This window comes from Clinocottus analis, unplaced genomic scaffold (assembly GCF_023055335.1).
Source record: "Clinocottus analis isolate CAN_PGR_092001 unplaced genomic scaffold, fCliAna1.0.p SCAF_11, whole genome shotgun sequence".
In the NCBI taxonomy this organism is placed as follows: domain Eukaryota; kingdom Metazoa; phylum Chordata; class Actinopteri; order Perciformes; family Cottidae; genus Clinocottus; species Clinocottus analis.
Genome location: NW_027175832.1, coordinates 19184796 through 19202640, shown reverse-complemented (window position 1 = coordinate 19202640; position 17845 = coordinate 19184796). Strand labels below are relative to the sequence as shown.

Here is a 17845-nt window from a genome sequence, read left to right as displayed (position 1 = left end):
ATAAAGAAGCCTAACAAGGTAACCAAGAGATGAGAAACAACTTGGATGATAGATAATAGTTTTTAGTGTATCTTTCAGCTGATTTAAGACATGCGTCAAAACCAACCTGTTAACACAAGAGACGCTAACAGAAAGCTAACACAAGAGACGCTAACAGAAAGCTAACACGAGGAAGATAAAAAATGTGAGGCTTATATTGTAGCACAGAGAACTCACCATGATGCATTTATTGAAGTATTCTGCAACTTTTTTTCAGTAATATTTGCCATTAATTCAACAAAGATAGCATTTGTCCCAACACTGTTTCTCATTAGCATATTGATTACTTGGTAAACTGAAGCCATGTTCATTTTAATACTAAGTTTATTTGTATACATTAGACTTATTACAGTAGTAGAGTAGGACGTATGTATGTCCACACAAAAGTACACCATCACCTCCGTTATTCGTGGCTTTTGGAATGTCAAAAAAGTCATATTTAAAAGTTGTATTATAAATGTTTGCACGCATGTCTGCTCATGACAAGGTAAATACAGTTAAATTACCCCAAAATTTCCAGTTAATTCCTGTTAACTTCTGTTAATTCCCGTTAATTCCCGATAATTCCTGTTTATTCCCGTTAATTCCCGTGGAAAGTTTCCGACTTTGAATATTCCCGGAATTTTGCAACCCTAGCACTGTGTAATTTATCTTGTTTTGATTTAATTCTTATATTTAATCTTTCTTAAGTCATTTATCACTTATTTGCTCTCCAACCATTAAATGTATTAATCTGTGTCCTGTCTCATTTACTTATTATATGTACTTGTCACGTTGTGCTTTTGATACTGTCCCATTAAGCTTCTGAACCAAATGTTATTCATATACAATGACATCTATTTGTAAGAAGGACTTTCTGCAAAATAAAAGCATTAAACATCATTCATAAATATAGAGTTTTTCACAACCGGGTGTGGTGGAACAGGTATTCACGTAAAGAGGAAGACAAGACAGAAGGCAGGGTCCAAACAAAAGACCATAAAGACCCAAAAAAAGGCACAAAAAGGCAGGAACCAAAACGACTGGATCATAAGACACTAAACACACCGGTACTGAATGTTAAACAACAAATGACATATGACGACCGGACGGGACAAGGGAAAACATGGCGGTAAATATAGAAAAGTGGAAACACAGGTGTGGGGCCTAAACAGGGGACACACATGGGCGTGGCTGAGGACAGGTGAACGGAATGAAACGATCAGAGAAGACACAAACAATCAGGGGGACAAAGGAAACAAACAAACTACAAAATGAAACAGAAAACAACTCAACCATGACAGAGTTATCCTCTCAAACATCTGACTGGAACCAATCCAGCTTTCGTGGCTGGTAAGTCAACACCTTTGTATATTTTTGAGTGTCTTCAAATGAAACATACAGACACAGAGATCCCCAAAGGGACAATTTTCAAGTGATCTTTGTTTACACTGCGCACACTGACTGACTGGTTTTGTGTTTGCACTTTGCACCACGATGTTGTAAAATTAAAAAGAGACATACAAGACAAGTAAGGAAGCAGAGGTCAGTTTCCTCACACACATATATTCATATTTATATATATATATATATATATATATATATATATATATATATATGTATATGTGTGTGTGTGTGTGTATATATATAATTTAGGTGACGCTTTTATCCAAAGCAACTTACAATAAGTGCATTCAACAGTGAGTACAAACTCAGAACGACAAAGTACAGTTTCTTTAATAAAGTCCGACTACAAAGTGCTATCAGTAAGAGACATTGTGCTAATACTGCACTACCTTCCTTATTCAAGGTGTAGTCGAAAAAGATGTATACGGAAGATATAGACACTTTCTGCTGTCCTGATGTCAATGTATATACAATATATACATGTTTAAAAATATGCTTTCCCACTTAATCATGATTAATTATTAATAATTATTGATTGAATAGCTCCCATTGGCTCTGGCAATACAGCAAAGTCCCCCCATCCATATGGAAAGTCTTATTTGTCAAATAGATTGAGGGCATGGTTTAGTTAAATTAGGGGACACGACTGAAGCTGCAAATATTGGTTTTCAGTACTTGTGAATTACAACTGAAACACACATCGAGTGAAGATCCTGATCTCGAGATGAACGGACAAAGAAGAAAAACGGAGAACCAGGCGAGGGCCGCAGACAGAGGACAGTGGGCCAGTAAAACAGAATATTTACTGGTTGTTGCAGGAAATGTGGTCGGCGTGGGCAACGTGTGGAGGTTTCCTTACCTCTGCTACAAGAACGGTGGAGGTGAATCCTACAGAGTCTGAATTTAAAGCTGATTACAAAGAATTAACTTATCATTTCTATGGGCTTACAAGCATATATCTCTATTTATATTACCTAGGAGCCTTTCTGGTGCCATATGTTCTGCTGGTTGTGGTGTGTGGGATGCCTCTGTTCCTGCTGGAGACCTCAGTGGGTCAGTACACCCAGGAAGGTTTCGTCACCTGTTGGAGGACGTTGTGTCCTCTGGCACAAGGTGAGTTCATTTGTAATGAGATAAGATATGCAGTCAGCTAAAGTAAAAAATAAAAACAATATATTTTATAAACAATAGGATAACTTCAACTATAGGAAAAACATCTGTCTAGCTCTGAAAACTCAAACTACAAATTTGAAAAAAGCATCATAACCTTAGGAACATATTCTATTTGTATATTTTAGGAATTGGATGTGGGCAATTGGTATTAAAACTTTACGACTTCACCTACGTATTACTACAAGCCTGGGCTCTCTTCTACCTGGTGTTCTCGTTTCGAGCCCAACTGCCCTGGACCACCTGTGAGAACACCTGGAACACAGGTAAGATGAGAAGAAAGCCACCTGGAAAAGCAGAAAATCCATGGACACTAGATCTATTGGAGCAAGATATAGCAACACAGGTGGAACGTTTTTACAAACTGAAATTTGAGTTTTCAAAACAGCTTTTATCATTAACTGCTGCTTTTATCACACACACACACACACACACACACACACACACACACACACACACACACACACACACCGACCCCACCCACCTATCCATCTATCCATCTACCTATCTATCTATCTACCTATCTATTTGATTTCAAATGTTCAACTGTGGTTAGTGGTTCAATCAGAGGATCGGTGGTTTGAGCCCCACCTCCGCTAGGAGAAGTGTCCTCGGGCAAGACACGTAACCACTAATTGCTCCCCGTTGCTGTTTATGGAGTAGAGAGCAGAACTGTAAGTCTCTTTGAATAAAAGTGTCAGCTAAATGTAATGTGAAGGCTGCTTTGGGAGATTCACAGTTCAACATGCTTTATGGTGCATTCACACCAAAACACTTGCTAATATTCGCAACGCTTTTTCGCCTAATTTTACTCTCTTGACTTTATGTGGTTAACCATTCGCGGCAGAAAGTGGGCGCGGCTATGTTACCCCAAGTTACCAGCACATAGCCTCACTAGCTAACGTAAACTGATCCGGTCACATTCCTGTAGCTACCAGCACATAGCCTCACTCGCTAACATAAACTGACCCGGTCACGTTCCTGTAGTTAGCAGCACATAGCCTCACTAGCTAACCTAAACTGACCCGGTCACGTTCCTGTAGCTATCAGCACATAGCCTCACTAGCTAACGTAAACTGACCCGGTCACATTCTTGTAGTTACCAGCACATAGCCTCACTAGCTAACGCAAACTGACCTGGTCACGTTCCTGTAAAACAGTTTTCATTTCCGCTATCGACCATGGAATATTAACAAATATTTCTGCGTTATTCATGTTAAGGAAATACTACAAACGTCGTAACATCAAGCTCCCCCGTGTCTGGGTTCATAATATTATCCGTAGTCGCACACAGTTCCGACTCCTCGAGGAGTGTCTGAATGAAGTCGCTTCCAGTGCTCCTTCATGCGGACCGGCAGCCATGTTGAATTCTGCTACGGTGAGATCAGGCGGAGCTTCTCAACGCTGATTGGCTTTTGCAACTGGGTGTCCAGCAAACTATTTCAACGCAAACTATTCAAACTCTTGCGAAAAACTGAATATTCGCAACACTCTTTAGCGACATTTGCGCCGCCCGGTGAAAAATTAGCTTTTTCGCAACCATTCGCATCTGTGCATTGACTTTGCATGTAACCTACACGCGCAAATACTTCACAACTCTTTTGGTGTGAACAAGGCATTAGTTTGCCAAAGAGTAACTTACCATTATCATGTTTTTTCTCTAAACTAGCGAACTGCGTGGGTCCTGAGATTTTGGATTCATCCTCATCAAATCTGACAGTAAATCTGACCATGCTGAAAAACTCCACCTCTGCTGCTATTGAGTTTTGGGAGTGAGTTCAAATTTCTTGTATTTTAACTTTGTACCTATGCACAAATGCACCTATGAAAGTAATAACTACTACAAAAGTACGACTTGGTCTGTAAATAATGATTTATCATGTCTTCTGTCAAACAAATCCTACAAATGAAACGACAAAATACGTAGTTTGTTCATCCCCTCGCTATTGAGACAGCTCTTAGTGTCACATCACACATACTTCTTAAACATCCCCTCTCTTCAGACGGCGGGTGTTGGGCATCTCTGGAGGCATTGAGGAGCTGGGCAGTGTGAGATGGGAGCTGGCTTTGTGTCTTCTGGCCTGCTGGGTGCTCTGCTACTTCTGTATATGGAAAGGTGTCAAATCTTCTGGAAAGGTCAGTGGAAAGATTTGCATTAAAACGGTATATCTATCGCAGACTTAAACCACTATCATGCATTGTTATGTATTCTACAACATATCTGTATTATACTTACATATAATTAGTGTTATAATATATTTTTTTCCATTTCTTTTTAAGGTAGTGTACTTCACTGCCACGTTTCCCTATGTGATGCTTCTAATCCTGCTCATCAGAGGTTCTACTCTACCTGGAGCTTGGGAAGGGATCTACTACTACCTGTATCCAAACTTAAACCGCCTAGCTAAACTTGAGGTATCTCGCCTTTGTTACATAATGGACATCCTCGACATCACAAGTTCCATGTGAGATGAGGAAATATTACCTTGATATGATGGGAATATGTGAATGACTGGCTCTGGCTAAGTCTATACTCATAGATCTCGTCCAACTGTACCACGGTTTACAAAACGTCAGCCCTTTATATCTTTAAAAAAAAGGGAAAGAGGCATGTTGCACGTTCTTCACATTTCACTGCCACTGCAGAAAAGTGGGACATCAATGATGAACCATAATAGTTCCCGTGTAGCCCACTAATTTGTTATTATATGACGCGCCAGATCAGGAAAATGCTTTAAATGCCATCTGGCATATTTAACACTGATTGAGTCTGGGAGGAAATCAATAAAAAGGCAGAGAGAAGCCCAGGATGCCATTTTGGAATTCATTTAGTTCACATTTCGTGAACCATATTTTTAGATCCGCGAAGAGACAAAATGCCCAAACTTTCTTCCTGGGCCTTGAACACCTCTGGTTTCACAACAGAGGGGTTCTACTCAAGCAGATGCACCAATACATACCACGCAAGGTCGTGTGAAATATTGTTTCATCCGCAAGTAAGTCATATTTCAGTTTTTAGGCTACAAAAAAAATGCATTGTGGTTGATATCTTGATCAGGATTTGTCGGACAAGGGATTTGGCGACTTCTGCAGGTCAAAGGCTTTCCAGAAAGCTATGCTAATCATGTGTGGCTTCAAGCTAGGGATGTTAAAAAAAATGATATTTCCATAACTTGGGGAGCTCTCAAGTCATATTTAGGGTTTATGTTAATATTTATGGTTAATGTACTGTTTTTTTTTGTTGCTATGTCACATCAGTGGCTCTGGTATTGATTCTCGGGAGTGCGCGGACATGGAGAGTGAGGAAGAGCTCCCAATGAAGAGTGGGGCTCATTAAAACAACACAAACAGGGTCATTATTGCAGCGCTAAGAGAAATCCAAGACATTTGTGCGAGATACAACTTTAACCGTAATACTGCTTATCTTTTTTTTGGTGATATAACAGGTCTGGATCGAGGCAGGATCTCAAATATGCTTCTCCTACAGTCTGACTGCAGGGACTCTTACTGCCCTGGGCAGCTATAACAAGTACAACAACAACTGTTATAAGTAAGTATAAGCTGCAAAACACAATCATGTATGTGAGAATATGTTCCCGTTTTTTTTTTTTTTAGCGTAACATGTAACGAGCAAAATTACCAAAAACGCAATTATTAATACACAACACATTCAATAAATTATGTTTTCGTATTTTGCGTTTCCATTTTACTGTCACTCGTCTCTTTGACCAGACTGTGTTCCTGTGACCTCTAGGGACTGCTTTTGGCTCTCTCTGCTCAACAGTGGGACCAGTTTTGTTGCTGGATTTGTCGTCTTCTCTGTTCTTGGCTTCATGGCTCAGAAACAGGGTGTTGCTGTCGACACTGTGGTGGAGTCAGGTGAAGTTCATTTGGTAAACTCATTTATACGCACATCATAAACACACGTTATAAATGTTTTATTCTTGATTAATAAGCTTGACTATTATGCGTTCCATGATTGGGTTTTCATACTTTTATAAATGATGGATTTCCCATTTGTAAATGAAGTAGTATATATTACAAACCATTTATTAAGTATTTTTTGGACTGTGACTCCACCTAAAGTGAGGACTATCTATGCTTTAGTCCAGATACAAATAATAGTCTTTTTTTTTTGTTTTGTTTGATTCACAGGTCCAGGTTTGGCCTTCATAGCTTACCCTCAGGCAACAGCTATGATGCCTATTCCACAGTTCTGGACCGTCTGTTTCTTCCTGATGCTCATTCTGCTGGCTGTTGACACACATGTAAGATGTTTTTGTTGGATTGACTATTAGTGACCTAGTGATTGGAGGCACAAAAATGACTTATGTGCTCAACGTTTCATCCCCAGTTTGTGACAGTGGAGTGTTTTATCACCACAATAAGCGACTTGTTTCCAAAGCTGTTTCATAAACCAGGAAGACGCGAGATGTTCGTCCTCTTCATCTGCTCTTCCTTCTTTCTCCTAAATCTGCTGTTGGTCACCGAGGTGAATACAATATTTCCATGAGGGTACTTTGAAACATCTATTGTCACAATTTTTTTGTTTAACTATTTCTCATATTGTTTCATCCTGCTGCAGGGAGGGATTTATATATTCCAGCTGATTGATTATTATGCCTTGAACAGGGCTTGTCATTATTTCATGGCTTTATCCGAATGTATGGCTGTGGCCTGGATTTTTGGTACGCAAAATGACTTTATATCACATTTTTAATGCTGTGATCTGATTATTTTGATGTATCTACAATTCAGTTATGTATTTTAAATTAATTTATTTTTCAACTGTCATTACGCTGAAGGCATTATGAATGAAAATGCTTAAGATAGCTTTGGCCAGACTGGTTGTAAAACCTCTTCTTCATCCTTCCTCCTTATCACAGTCTCAACAATGCTAAAAAAAGAAGGAAACATATGACTTTGAAACTGATCTGTGACTGTGTATCAGGTGCTGATCGTTTAATTAACATCATTGAGGACATGACAGGACAGAGACCATCTGTTTTCTTCAAACTTTGCTGGAAATACATCATTCCTCCACTGTCACTTGTGAGTCAAAAATGTTGGTAATTTTACAAAAGTTAAATAACATTTACAATATAGCCACCCCCCTCTTGCCTAAATGTATTGCCATCATTTCTTTTTTAACTTAACAAACACCTTATCCTGAAAAACATATCACTCTTTGCACCTTCACAGATTTCCTTCATCCTGTACCTGGTTGATTACCAACACATCCAGATTAATGACTGGTATGTTTACCCCGACTGGGCGTATGCACTGGGATGGACCATGATGATGTCCTCTCTCATCATGGTGCCGCTGTGGGCAGCTGGACAGATGTGTTTGACACCAGGAACCTTCAGACAGGTCAGAGTTCAAAGAAGACGTTTATCCTACTCTGGATGCCTCAAAAAGAGCTTCATGTGTTTTTATCTGACTAATGATTCAGTGCAACCTCTCGCCACCCATCAACGGATGCTCTGCAAGATCCCTCAACACAACCGTTCTACTTTTGTGTTCCAGCGTTTGTCTGTCCTTAGTCGCCCGGCTGAAGATCCAGACTGGCAGAGGAGAGACGAAGGAGACGAGGGAACGACCGTTGAACTCAGGACATCTTCAGTGACAACGTAGTGTCGTCTGCATATCAAATGAACCAAACACTTCAGTCTATTATTCGGTTATTTTATGAATTGAGTCAAAGAAAGAAAATAAAACTTGGGTTTGAAGCATTTTATTGGTGTTTTTGTCATTCTTAGCACCCTTAAACTGTCAGATATCTCAGTTAAAGTCAAGTATCACTGTGTACTTTCTCTTATATTTCATGTTTCTTAAGTCATTGATCACTTATTTGCTTATGTGAAAGCGATGATCTCTTAATTTACTTATAGTCACGTAATAAAGAGGAGTAACACTCATTGTTGGATTGTGTTAATTCCCAGAGTGAGACTCGGACACTTATAGGTCACCTGTTAACAGAAGACATTTGGTGACTTTAGTTAAGGACACAGTGAAAGGAGCAAAGATCGGTTTGTAACTGAAACACACATCGAGTGAAGATCCTGATCTCGAGATGAACGGACAAAGAAGAAAAACGGAGAACCAGGCGAGGGCCGCAGACAGAGGACAGTGGGCCAGTAAAACAGAATATTTACTGGTTGTTGCAGGAAATGTGGTCGGCGTGGGCAACGTGTGGAGGTTTCCTTACCTCTGCTACAAGAACGGTGGAGGTGAATCCTACAGAGTCTGAATTTAGAGCTGATTACATTGAATTTCTATGGGCGTACGTGCATTATATCTCTATTTATAAACCTATAGGAGCCTTTCTGGTGCCATATGTTCTGCTGGTTGTGGTGTGTGGGATACCTCTGTTCCTGCTGGAGACCTCAGTGGGTCAGTACACCCAGGAAGGTTTCGTCACCTGTTGGAGGACGTTGTGTCCTCTTGCACAAGGTGAGTTTGTACTCCAATTAAAGATGCAGCTGAAGAACTTCATGTGTTTAACACGATACTCAAACTTACAGAAAATCAATATTTTTTGTCTCAAACTCAACTTGCTCGGAGTAACCCCGTAAAAATATAGATATTTTTGTTTTGTTTGTATTTTAGGAATTGGGTATGGCCAATTGCTGATAAAACTTTACGACTTCAGCTTAGTTATAATACAAGCCTGGGCTCTCTTCTACCTGGTGTTCTCGTTTAGAGCCCAACTGCCCTGGGCCACTTGTGAGAACACCTGGAACACAGGTAAGACTTCACTTGTACAGCTGGAACACTGTCAAGGCAACACACTAGAGGTCTGTAACGTTTTGGAGAACATATTTACCTGTTCTTAATGTCTGTGCAAGTTCAAGAGGGAGATATTAATTTGAGATTAGAACAAAGGAAACACTTGGAAAAGCAACACTGGATATAGTTGAGCGATATATAGTGACATTCACTGGAGAAAAGTCTTTACATACTGAAATATAACTTTTTGATAAGCTGTTACACCCATATATATATATATATATATATATATATATATATATATATATATATATATATATATATATATATATATATATATGTTTTTCTCTCAACCAGTGAACTGTGTGGGTCCTGAGAGTTTGGATTCTTCCTCATCAAATCTGAGCATGCTGAAAAACACCACCTCTGCTGCTACTGAGTTCTGGGAGTGAGTCTAAATTCCATGTTCCATGACTTTTAATGTGTTATGCATCATAATGACCCAGTCCAAACATTAAATATTATAACAAACTTGGACCTTTTACCTGGTTGCTACTTGCTCATACAGTATACTGTAATGCAGTGGCGGGCCGTGCAGTTTCCACCTGCACCTTCAGTGGCGTCTCAACTACAGCTGAACAACCTGATGACCTCATTATGAGGCCACAGCTAAGATACATTTCAAATTAAACCAATTTAAAATTTAAAAAATTTTGAAATTTAAATTTTTTTTAAAAATGTTTAAACTTTAAATTTTAAAATTTAAAAAAATAAAATAAAAATAAAATAATTAGCAGTAAAAACAATAATAAATATGCAGATTGAATAAAAATATACATATGGAATAAAAAGAAATAAATAAATAAAAAAGTGTCAAATAAAATAAAAATGTATAAAAGTACTGAAACATACCTAAATGTAAATGTTATAGCTACCGGTTGTTATTTGTTTAGTGTAAACGGCTCATATTCGCAAAACACTCCAACATTTGTCAAGTGAAATAAAATGTCACATGAAGTGCAACACCTGCAAATACACAAACTGCAGAGCGCAGACACACACAACAGAGCCGCAATGTCATCGGCTCTCTTGTTGCCAGAAAAAAACGTCAAATCTGACAAACCTTTCCTTGACGCCGGCATCCGTCACACAGAGGAGCGGCGGTGCCAGCAGCGCTATGGTACTCACCTCAGTCGTTTCGTCCACCATAACAGCGACAAGGTACTACATGTATAATTATAATACATGTAGTGTATTTGTAAAAACAATTCCATTGTAAAATAGCTATAACTTTGTGATTCTGTTTCGGCCGGTGGAGAAAGGCTTAGCTGACCCTGACGGCCCGCCACTGCTGTGATGTTGTTTTAAACGTTCCTCTTAAACATCCCCTCTCTTCAGGCGGCGGGTGCTGGGCATGTCTGGAGGCATTGAGGAGCTGGGCAGTGTGAGATGGGAGCTGGCTCTGTGTCTTCTGGCCTGCTGGGTGCTCTGCTACTTCTGTATCTGGAAAGGTGTCAGATCTTCTGGAAAGGTCAGTGGAAAGATTTTTAATTAAAACGCTATATCTATCGCAGACTTAAACCACCATCATGCATTTCATGCGAGTGTTCTACAACATACTTTTAGTAGTTATCTCCATTACTTATAGGCATACATACATTTTTTCTTCTTTAAGGTAGTGTACTTCACTGCCACGTTCCCCTACGTGATGCTTCTGATCCTGCTCGCCCGGGGTTGTACTCTACCTGGAGCTCGGGAAGGGATCTACTACTACCTGTATCCAAACTTGAACCGCCTGGCTAACCTTGAGGTATTTTGTCCTTGTTTGCATATACGGCGTATTGACAGTCATCCTGGATGAGGCTAGAGAAAGACTTCATGATCGTGATACTTTATTTTATAATACAACAGAGTACATCATTTGTATGTTGATTCAGAAAACAACAACATTTAATCTCACAAATGTAAAGATGGAATACTTGACAGAAAGTAGTGGGAATAAAATATCTAGGATAAAGAAGCTCTGGTGCTTTCTCTCTTTGAGACCCGTGCAGAGGAAGAGACACAACAACAACAACAATATTCATCAAACATTTCGAGCTCAGAGAAGTTTACATTTTCCTGCAGAGAAATATGAGTTCAGGTGAACAAAGATCCTCATGAGCAGTGAGAGCCTCCATGACTAAACACACACAGGAAGGAGCGCCACCTACAGGAAGTCAAACATCTACACAACAATGATGACAAGAGGGCAAAGCACCGCCCACAATGTTTGATTGACAGGTGAAGAACAATCAGCTCTCAAGAACAACGATGGAAACAAAATGAGTTTAAGAATTAAAACACAGAATTTAACCTGATGTCCCTGAAATCACTTCTGTCTATTTGAGTTTACAGAACTCAGCAGAGTCTCCATATTTGTAATAAAACCTAACTCCAGCATAGAGCGGCTGAGTGAATGTGGTCTGGACTCTGTGGAGGAGAGTCATGGTTTCAGAGACGCTGTAGAAGGACAGAACACCTGCTGTGTGATCCAGGTACACTCCTACTCTGGAGGACGGAGGACCAGAGACGGGGGTTTGGATAGTGTTGTACCTGAATGTAAAACTGTTTATGTCACAATCTAACGCCCAAGATTTGTCATTCCATCCAAACGCATGTTCATTTCTGCTCCCTGTTCTGCTGATATTCTTGTATGAGACTGCTACAGAAACTCCTCCTCTCCTCTCCACCTCCCAGTAACAACGTCCAGTCAGACTCTCTCTACTCAGGACCTGAAAACACAAAGTAGTGAACCTGTCTGTGTGACTAGAATAAGACTGTTGTTTATTCATAAATGTTACTTTTCTGTTCCCCTCAGATAATAACAGATATGTGTTTGCTGTGTTTGGATCCAGAGTGATGTCACGTGAATACCTTAAGAGTCCAGCTCTGGTCTTGTACTCTGCTTGTGAATGTGACAGTAAAACCTTCACTTCAGTCACTGCCAGTGAGACGTTTGTCCACTCGTCCCTCAGGACGTCCTGTAGTTTATCTCTGACTTCTGACACAGCCGCCGTCACGTCCTCAAAGCATCTCAGAGGACGGATCTGGATGCCGGTGGAGTGTGTAGACTCTGCGAGTGGTGGCAGTGAGGGGTAGATGTGGAGAAAGTGGTTGTGATCCTCTGTGTGTGAGAGCAGCTTCAGCTCAGCGTCTTTCCTCTTCAGCTCAGCGATCTCCTGCTCCAGCTTCTCCTGAAGCTCTTTGACTCGACTCACTTCACTTTTCTGCTGGGATCTGACCTGCTGCTTCACATCGGAGCTTCTGTTCTCCAGGAGACGGATCAGCTCGGTGAAGGTCTTCTCGCTGTGCTTCACCGCTTCATCGGCTGAGAGATTGATGGCCTCCACCTGCTGATGGAGCAGCTTCACGTCCTTCTCTCTGTCCTGGATTCTCTGCTGGATGTTGAGTCGACTCCCCTCCAGCTCTCTCTGCCTCTCGGTCCTTTCTGCTGCAGCTGAGACCGTGTCGTGGCCTTTATGTTCGTCCACAGAGCAGAGGTAACAGATACACTGCTGATCAGTACGGCAGAACATCTTCATCACCTCGTCGTGACGAGAGCAGATGTTCTCCTGGAGCTTCTTGGACGGGTCCACCAGCTTGTGCTTCTTAAACTGAGGAACATCATAATGAGGCTGGAGGTGTTGCTCACAATAAGAGATCACACACTGCATACAGGACTTGAAGGCCTTCAGTCTCCTCCCAGTGCAGACATCACAGGCCACATCTTCAGGTCCAGCATAGCAGTGATCAGCAGCAGCAGCTTGGAGTCCAGTCTTCTTCAGCTCCTCCACTAAATCTGCTAACATGGTGTTTTTCAGCAGGACAGGCCTCGGTGTGAAGGTCTTCCTACACTGAGGGCAGCTGAAGAGTTTCTTACCATCCTCTTCGTCCCAGTGGGCTTTAATACAGTTCATGCAGTAGCTGTGTCCACAGGCAGTAGCCACCGGATCCTTCAGTAGATCCAGACAGATGGGACAAGAGAAGGTTTCCCGATCCAGCCGAACTCCTTTCTGCGCCATTTCACCTCTCAGTAGCAACGACCGTCTGAGTTTCACTTCCTGAGAAGCGACTCTGCTTTGACTTGTGATCTGAACAACATGTGCTGGCTCAGTGAACGGGGCGTGTCGGCTCTATCGCTTCAGCGCCATGTTGGTTCCACCCATCTGTAAAAGTGTAGATCTGAAGGGGAGGGAACGAGGACATGTGTGGACAGAGTGCAGCTATCTGTGTTTGATAGCAGGAGGAAGAGGGAAGAGCTTATCAAGCTGTGCTTCATTCCAGGAAGAGGAGCAGCGCTGCCAACGGGAACTTTATTCCCTCATTCACAGACGCAGACTCGGTTAAAATCTACTTTTGAAGCATTTGCAACAAAAGAGTTGAATCTCATAATATCCTCTTGATCAAAAGCACGTTTCTAGATTCACAATATTCATTTCATGACTTCATGATTGGACCTGATATATATATATATAGAATCTGCACACGTTTGCTTGTTGATGTTAAAATATTTCCCCCGTTGTAAAAGCTGAGTCACTCTCTGGTTGAGTGACGGCTGAGAAAACTCAAGAATCTCCAGCGACCATAAACGATTGTGTCTCCTTGACTTCAAATGAGACTACTGGATACCCATCCTTGGTTAAGTAGCAGTGGGTTGCCCTGTGAGCAGCTTGGTGTTAAGTGTCTTGCTGGGACATTTCCTGCTCTAGAAGTCATGACATACACAGTGGACGTGCTGCAGTGCTTAGAGAAAGTCAAGACCTTTGCAATATAACATATGAATTCAGTAAGTTATAACGCCGAGATAGATATAATATACTTCTTTCTGATATAACAGGTCTGGATCGAGGCAGGATCTCAAATATGCTTCTCCTACAGTCTGACTGCAGGGACTCTAAATGTGCTGGGCAGCTATAACAAGTACAACAACAACTGTTATAAGTAAGTATAAGTCACAATCACGTGTGTTCGAACACTTTCCTTCTTTTTTCACGTTTCCATTTTAAGTGTGCAACATTGCACTGTCACTCGTCTCTTTGACCAGACTGTGTTCCTGTGACCTCTAGGGACTGCTTTTGGCTCTCTCTGCTCAACAGTGGGACCAGTTTTGTTGCTGGATTTGTCGTCTTCTCTGTTCTTGGCTTCATGGCTCAGAAACAGGGTGTTGCTGTCGACACCGTGGTGGAGTCAGGTGAAGTTCATTTGGTAAACTCATTTATACGCACATCATAAACACACGTTATAAATGTTTTATTCTTGATTAATAAAGCTTGACTATTATGCGTTCCATGATTGGGTTTTCATACTTTATAAGTGATGGATTTCCCATTTGTAAATGAAGTAGTATATATTACAAACCAATTATTAAGGACTAATAGATGCTGCACTCATACTAGCTATGCTTTAGACCACATTTATGAATGACATTCAAAGACCAGCAGTGGCTCAACACTAACAAAACTCTCAGTTATCTTCTCAACAGAAAAGGGCACAACACAAAGTGATAAAGAACATTAATATGATGGTGATGGTGCGAGTATGTTTCATAGTTTGCTGGCAAGTACATATTATTGATTATGAGTATCTAGCTATCACCTGGATTGGTGTACTTACAACTGACGAGCTTGCTAGCCGGCTAGCTGGCTAGCTAGCGGGGACTAGATACTCATAATCAATAATATGTACGTGCCAGCAAACTAGGAAAAATACTCACCACTCGTGACCCCCATCACCATCATATTAGTGTTCATTACCACTTTGTGTTTATTCTTTTCTGTTGAGAAGATTACTGTGACTTTTGTTAGCTTTCAGGCTAAATGAAATGTAAAAAAAACAAACTTATAGGGTCACACAAAGTACTTAACTAATACTTCACTAATGACTAGTAACTACTTGAATTAATCTTGAATAGCAGTATTAAACACATGTTGAACATTAGTGCATCATCTATAAATCCTTAATAATCGTTTTAACAATTATTAAGGACAATAAAATATAAAAAAACAATCATGAAACACATAATAGTCAAATTTATTAATCAAGAATAAAACATTTATGAATTACATACAAACAAGTTAAAATGAGTGTTCATGTTGCAACAATGCTTTATAAATGATTAATTAAGTGTTTCCTCATGCTTTACTAACGCTAAATAGCACAGTTATTATGAAGTGTTACCACTTCATATAAAGTCTAGATCCAAATAACAGTCTTTTTTTTGTTTAATTAGGTCCAGGTTTGGCCTTCATAGCTTACCCTCAAGCAACAGCTTTGATGCCTTTTCCACAGTTCTGGACCGTCTGTTTCTTCCTGATGCTCATTCTGCTGGCTGTTGACTCACATGTACGATGGTTTTGTTGGATTAACTATTGATTAATGAAGTAATTGCGGGCACAAAAATGGCTTATTAGCTCAATGTTTCATCCCCAGTTTGTTTCAGTGGAGTGTTTTATCACCACAATAAGCGACTTGTTTCCAAAGCTGTTTCGTAAACCAGGAAGACGCGAGATGTTCGTCCTCTTCATCTGCTCTTCCTTCTTCCTCCTACATCTGTCGTTTGTCACCGAGGTGAATGAAATATTTCCATGTGGGTACTTTGAAACACCTAAATTGTTTTAAAACTATTGCTCATATTATTTCATCCTGCTGCAGGGAGGGGTTTACATATTCCAGCTGGTTGATTATTATGCCATGACGAGAGCCTGTCATTACTTCATGGCTTCATCTGAGTGCCTGGCTCTGGCCTGGCTTTTCGGTACGCAACACATATATTGTATCCCTTTTTTCATGATAGATGAACTAAATGAAAAAAATATATGTAGTTTTATGATGTCATTAGCTCGCTGTAGTCGGACTGGTTGCATTACCTGAACGCAACCAAATTGCTTTGATGCTGTGTTCACACCAAAAGGGTTGCGAAATATTCACGCAAGTAGATTACATGTAAAGTCAATGCACAGACGTGAATGGTTGTGAAAAAGCGTTTTTTTTTTTGGCCAGGTGGCGCAAATGACGCTTTTTTACTTTGTTGCCCGAATTGAAATATATCAAGTAGCGCTGGAAGCGGCTTCATCCAGACACTCGTCCTGGAGGAGTCCGAGATGTGTGCGGCTGCGGATAATATTATGAACCCGGACACGGGGGAGCTTGATGTTACGACGTTTGTGGTATTTCTACCACAAACTCTCTAAGTGTAACGCAGAAATATTTGTTAATTTTCCGTGATCGATAGCGGAAATGAAAACCTTTCAGTTAGGTTAGCTAGTGAGGCTATGTGCTGCTAACTTGGGGTAACGTAGCTGCGCCCCGTTTCCGAAAAAAAACAACAAATTAACCACATAAAGCCGAGCAAGTAAAATCAGGCAAAAAAGCGTTGCAACTGTTTTGGTGGGAACTCACCATAAGTGATTCTTAAAACTAAACGTTTTTTTCAAACATTATATGACTTTGAAATTAGTATAACGTACAGTTTGTGTATCAGGTGCTGATCGTTTAATTGACATCATTGAAGACATGACAGGACAGAGACCATCTGTTTTCTTCAAACTGTGCTGGAAATACATCATTCCTCCACTGTCACTGGTGAGTCAGAAAAGTTTTAACGGGTAAAAACGTTTTATTGCTTTGAATAACTGCTTAGTAATGGCTTGAAGACAAGGAGTCTCCAGCCTTGCTAGCTGGCCTGTTAGAACTGTGCAGGTGAGGATAAAATGATGATGGCACCAGTTAAAGGTAACCAAAGATATACACAATTCATCCTGAGGAGGACAAGAGTTTTGGAAGGCAAATTTCATGTCGATCCATTTAGTACTCATGAAGGTATTCTATAGGCACAAAAGGAAAAGTCAGGAGATCACAAAGAGTAGGTGTCATCCTCTGGGGACCATGAATGTCTGTACAAAATGTCCTGGTAATCCATCCAATACTCATATATTTCAGTCTTAACCGAAGGGGAAAGACCGGTTGACATTTGCAATGCTGTGTGGCTAAAGGTCTGAGCTATACCTCTCATGCATTGGCTCTGCTTACTTTCTTTATCCCCCCCAAAAAACACAGATTTCCTTAATCCTGTACCTGGTTGATTACCAACACATCCAGATTAATGGCTGGTATGTTTACCCTGACTGGGCGTATGCACTGGGATTGGCCATGACGCTGTCCTCTGTGATCATGGTGCCGCTGTGGGCAGCTGGACAGATGTGTTTGACACCAGGAACCTTCACACAGGTCAGTGAGGGCCCTCACTTTCGCATGACGGCCATAACGAGTGTAAAAATACTGCTTTTGTTTGTTCCTGTGTTCCAGCGTTTATCTGTGCTTAGTCGCCCGGCTGAAGATCCGGACTGGCGGAGGAGAGACGAAGGAGACGAGGGAACGACCGTTGAACTCAAGACATCTGCAGCGACAACGTAGTGTCAGTAATAATAAGTTACTCAGTAACAAAGTGTCGGTTCAGCCAAACATTTATCATTTGGGT

The 17845-nt window shown here is 40.7% G+C and overlaps 3 protein-coding genes across 5 annotated transcripts; 2 read left to right on the top strand and 1 right to left on the bottom strand.

The window, feature by feature from the left end:
* Nucleotides 1-1315: 1315 nt before the first annotated feature.
* LOC137802911 (sodium- and chloride-dependent betaine transporter-like) lies at nucleotides 1316-8260 on the top strand. Its single transcript, XM_068601103.1, has 15 exons — nucleotides 1316-1371; nucleotides 2098-2306; nucleotides 2404-2538; nucleotides 2724-2861; nucleotides 4265-4367; nucleotides 4599-4731; nucleotides 4876-5010; nucleotides 6042-6145; nucleotides 6350-6474; nucleotides 6751-6863; nucleotides 6950-7087; nucleotides 7181-7283; nucleotides 7547-7647; nucleotides 7798-7968; nucleotides 8125-8260. Exons 1-15 carry the CDS (start codon nucleotides 1316-1318, stop codon nucleotides 8230-8232), a joined length of 1872 nt encoding a protein of 623 aa, XP_068457204.1. The 3' UTR covers nucleotides 8233-8260.
* Nucleotides 8261-8644: 384 nt separating this feature from the next.
* Nucleotides 8645-17781, top strand: LOC137802901 (sodium- and chloride-dependent GABA transporter 3-like; the record flags this gene model as incomplete). Its single annotated transcript, XM_068601092.1, has 14 exons — nucleotides 8645-8828; nucleotides 8917-9051; nucleotides 9208-9345; nucleotides 9685-9775; nucleotides 10726-10858; nucleotides 11003-11137; nucleotides 14207-14310; nucleotides 14436-14560; nucleotides 15599-15711; nucleotides 15799-15936; nucleotides 16021-16123; nucleotides 16850-16950; nucleotides 17425-17595; nucleotides 17674-17781. Coding segments are annotated over 14 exons (1779 nt in total), but the record flags the coding sequence as incomplete, so codon positions are not given.
* On the bottom strand, nucleotides 11265-13406 carry LOC137805352 (tripartite motif-containing protein 16-like). Of its 3 annotated transcripts, none has more exons than XM_068605230.1 (2): nucleotides 12297-13391; nucleotides 11265-12263 (listed from the first exon to the last, which is right to left on the bottom strand). In XM_068605230.1, the coding sequence occupies exons 1-2, from the start codon at nucleotides 13389-13391 to the stop codon at nucleotides 11709-11711; spliced, it is 1650 nt and encodes a 549-aa protein (XP_068461331.1). In that variant the 3' UTR covers nucleotides 11265-11708. The 3 variants fall into 3 exon arrangements, with proteins under 3 accessions (XP_068461331.1, XP_068461341.1, XP_068461350.1); XM_068605240.1 differs by having other exon boundaries at nucleotides 11265-12269; nucleotides 12324-13391; XM_068605249.1 differs by having other exon boundaries at nucleotides 11265-13406.
* Nucleotides 17782-17845: the final 64 nt, after the last annotated feature.

What these genes read in the sequence shown, in the direction of transcription:
- LOC137802911 (XM_068601103.1), top strand. Translation starts at nt 1,316, where the DNA reads ATGACAGAGTTATCCTCTCAAACATCTGACTGGAACCAATCCAGCTTT. An exon ending in GCTGCTATTGAGTTTTGGGA is followed by an intron (nt 4,368 to 4,598) that starts GTGAGTTCAAAT and finishes CCCTCTCTTCAG; the next exon opens with ACGGCGGGTGTTGGGCATCT. An exon ending in GTGTCAAATCTTCTGGAAAG is followed by an intron (nt 4,732 to 4,875) that starts GTCAGTGGAAAG and finishes TTTCTTTTTAAG; the next exon opens with GTAGTGTACTTCACTGCCAC.
- LOC137805352 (XM_068605249.1), bottom strand. Translation starts at nt 13,391, where the DNA reads ATGGCGCAGAAAGGAGTTCGGCTGGATCGGGAAACCTTCTCTTGTCCC.